Source organism: Phytophthora parasitica (genome assembly GCF_000247585.1).
Source record: "Phytophthora parasitica INRA-310 unplaced genomic scaffold supercont2.64, whole genome shotgun sequence".
NCBI classification, from domain to species: domain Eukaryota; phylum Oomycota; class Peronosporomycetes; order Peronosporales; family Peronosporaceae; genus Phytophthora; species Phytophthora nicotianae.
The window spans coordinates 320,519-324,073 of NW_008649050.1; the positions used below are offsets into that span (position 1 = coordinate 320,519).

The 3,555-nt window shown below is 42.5% G+C and overlaps 1 protein-coding gene across 1 annotated transcript; it reads right to left on the reverse strand.

Annotated features, from left to right (window-relative positions):
* Positions 1–1,205: 1,205 nt before the first annotated feature.
* On the reverse strand, positions 1,206–2,684 carry PPTG_17075 (hypothetical protein; the record flags this gene model as incomplete). The annotated part of the gene is made up of 1 exon (XM_008914919.1): positions 1,206–2,684. The coding sequence occupies one exon, from the start codon at positions 2,682–2,684 to the stop codon at positions 1,206–1,208; it is 1,479 nt and encodes a 492-aa protein (XP_008913167.1).
* Between the last annotated feature and the right edge of the window lie 871 nt (positions 2,685–3,555).

The following is a 3,555-nucleotide window of genomic DNA, read 5'->3' on the forward strand; positions in this document are numbered from 1 at the left end:
ATGGTCTAATGACTTGACCTTTTATATTATAATATAGCCAGGTCAAAAGTACCCGTTCGCGAAAGGGTTAAGATTTCTAAGCCACATCATTGGCTGAAATGTAAAGTAGAAATTGACATCTGAATGTCAGAAGTTTCCTAGCAGATATTATCCAACAGACGAAGGATAATATCCAACAGACGGTTACGTCACATTAATCCCCTGGCCGAGTTAGGTTCAGCAATGGCATACAAAACGCTTCCAAACGGGTTGCAGAACAGAACCCAAACCTATGCTGCCAAACAATCTCGCCAAAAGCGTAGAAAATGTTTAGTGCTAAAGAGCGCGGTTGTAACGTTACTTACACTTATTAGTTAATATGCTGTTAAACTAGTACTTCAAGATACAGTGTAACGAGTGTTGCGATTGGATTCCAAGTAATAACTTTTTATGAATGATAGAAGCATCTAGGACAAATGCAAATATGCATAATACCTCAGGAAAAAAAACATCCAAAAAATTGGAGTCTCCATGTTTATTATTATTATGCTAGAAAAACTAGTTTTCTTTTAAAAAGTAGTGATGCAAGCGCGATACGGACTGAGCTATTCGCCCTATCGGAAAGCATGTAGGCAATGAATACCTGAAAGTTTGCTAACAAAATGAACTGAATTCTCCCGTTTTACGAAATCGGAAAATAAATATTGTGTTAGCTCTCGCTTTTTTCATTCAATGAGTTATTGGTACAAAATGGACCAATTTATTCTCAAATATCTTTATTTTTGGGCATTCCTGGCTGCAGCGCAAGCTAATTAATACGGCACAGATGCACAGCAACGAATGCCGCGTATCGAATAGATTATATGTATGCCTACAAAATTTGCTTATCGCTTTGAAACATGTATCAAATAAGTAGTTGGTACAAACGGGTTAATAAGTAGTGCAATAGGTGAATTAGATAGCAGCTGTAGAGAATACAATTAACCCATACTGAATGGAGAAGCCCCGATAAATGGAAAGTAGCTCGGAGAGAAGAAGGGGGGGGGGGGGGGGTATTGTCGAGGTACGCACTTGTATTCAGCAAATACGTCTACGTCCCACCACCTCAATCACTGTATTGCTTAATGCCTGGTGCTATTCCGACTACGTGACCAAACGATTGTCGTTAAAGGGGGCTGACGATGAGAAAAGACGCAATAACGGTTTTTTTATTCGATAAGAACTGCTCACTGCAGCTTCTTGCCCTCGTGGAATTTCTTAAACTCGTTTACTACAGTTTTCTTGAGCTTGGGAGCACCATCTTCAGCTTTTTCTGATAACTTGGCGACAAGGTTCGTCGGATTCAAACCCCCACTCTTCCATTTCTGGAATTGCATTGTCAGCAATTTTGTGGCCTTTGCATGTGTCTCAGTGTACACTCTCGCTTGCGAAAGCTTGTTGGCCAACGCGCTTTCACCGCCGAACTCTCTCAACAATACGCCCATCAGAGTGTCCTTTTTCGCATTCGCTGTGTTGTATAACTTGACGTAGTCGTCCAGTGTGTTCAAGCTTCGACCAAATACTGCGGTATCATCGGTCTTTAACTTCAGATGGGTAAAAAGATCATCCACCGTCATGCCGTTATCCAGCCAGCCTTGCAACTGTTGTTTCTGCAATTTATTCGCGACCCACGCCGAGTTGGAATTCTCCTTCGCAGATACAATTGCTTTTGCAACTCCGACCTCTCCAAACTTCTCCGTTAGCATCCCCAGCAGCGACAACTGGCTGTTAGAGTTTTTCCCGTTAAACTCGGCGATGTACTTCTCAAACGTCCTAAGGTTTTCACTTTTCAGAACAACATCGACATGGTTATCAAGGTTTAGCAGCATCATGACCTTTTCTGGCTCCAAATCCCTTTGAAGCCATTGTCCGAGTAACTCCTTCTCGAGTTTCCTGGCCAGCTGCTCAGTAGCCAGATCACGCTTTGCATGCGACAGTATTGTCACTAAGTTGCTCTCGCCATCGAAACCTTTTAGCAAGGTATTGAGCAAAGTTGCATGGCCGTTCGTCTCGCTGTTAAACTTGGTGATGTAATCTTCCAGTACGGTAAATTTTCGGTTTGCAAATACTGTAACCCCTTCGTCGCCAAGCTTCAGTAGCTGAAAAACGTGATCAACAGATTTACCGTCATTCAACCAAGAAGACAACTGGTCTTTCCTCAGCTGCTTCGCCAACTCCACCACTTGAGGGGATTCAGCGTACTTCTCCAAATAGGCTAACGATTTCGCCACAGCATCGTCTCCGTAGCGGGCCGTGAGAACTCCGATCAACGAGATAGTCTTGTCCAGGTTGTTCTCGTTAAACATCGCGATATACGTCGTCAATTGCGTTAATTTCTTGTGTGTCAAAGCACTCACGACGTCATTTCCAAGCTTCAAGCTGTTCAAGACGCCAACTCCATCGTCCATTTTACTCAAAAATGCGTTCAGCTTGGTGTTGATTTTGTACGCCTTAGCAGCATTTAATAGGGCTTCGAAGACTCTCTCTTCACCATTCTTGACCGTTGTGGCGTAGGCCCTCAAGTATCTCTGGTTAGTGTTTTGATGATCAACGACCGCTGAACGACTGTGGGTAAACGCTTTCGTGGTGTCAGCCGCCGAGACACTGTCGACGCGTGATAAGTACACCACAGCTGGTATTGTTAGTACGATGGAGTAGAGGCGCATCGATGTGATATTTGACGTCGCTGTGAGTGTGCACTCCTGTCGAATTGGGGAATGGCAAGCGATTTGAATGTGCTCCAAGCTCACTGTTCATATAATTCCCAGGTTTATGTACAACATGAATACAAGTTCACCATATGGAAGTCCCCTCAATATGCGAAGCTCGGGGTTTGAATTCCCTGTCATATCGACTGGTTTGGATTACAAAATATCAATATGTTGTAACCAGCTGTTAGAATTCCTCTGATAGTGCATAAATAGCGTCCCGTCTAACCCCTACATCGTGGGTGGATTCTTCACACTCCCGATCATGGTATCGATCCTGCAGCCGGAAAATCGACTGGTTGACATTGCCGTATGGTATCGTTCACACTGTATAGCTGTATGAATCGTACAGCTATGTTGTGTGTTTAAAAACATCGTGCAGAAGAAGAATATAATGATTTCGTTTTTTTCTTCTACATGGTTGTTATTCTCACGGTTAGTAGCCATGCAACCAAGAAAATAAGAACGTTATTAATACGGGTAATCTGCAGTATTGTGCATTAATAGAAAAAAAACCAGGCCCTCAAATCTGTAGAATATCCCAGGAATCAGATTACCTGTCGAAACACGAACAAAACCAAAACGCTTTTTTCATAAATTGGTACCTGCAAAATTGACCTTTTGCGATGGATTATCATCACGCTTAAAACGGGGTAAAGAGTTATCTTTGATACTTCGAAGAAATATCGATTATTATTATAGAAATCGCATTAGATAAATAATTAGCCAATCATATCACAAATCGTGTCTATACGACTTCACCAGGAGTATGGCTTCGGGTTCGGTAAAGTCACACTGCCCTGCCCGTCTTTGCGTAAACAAAAAAAAA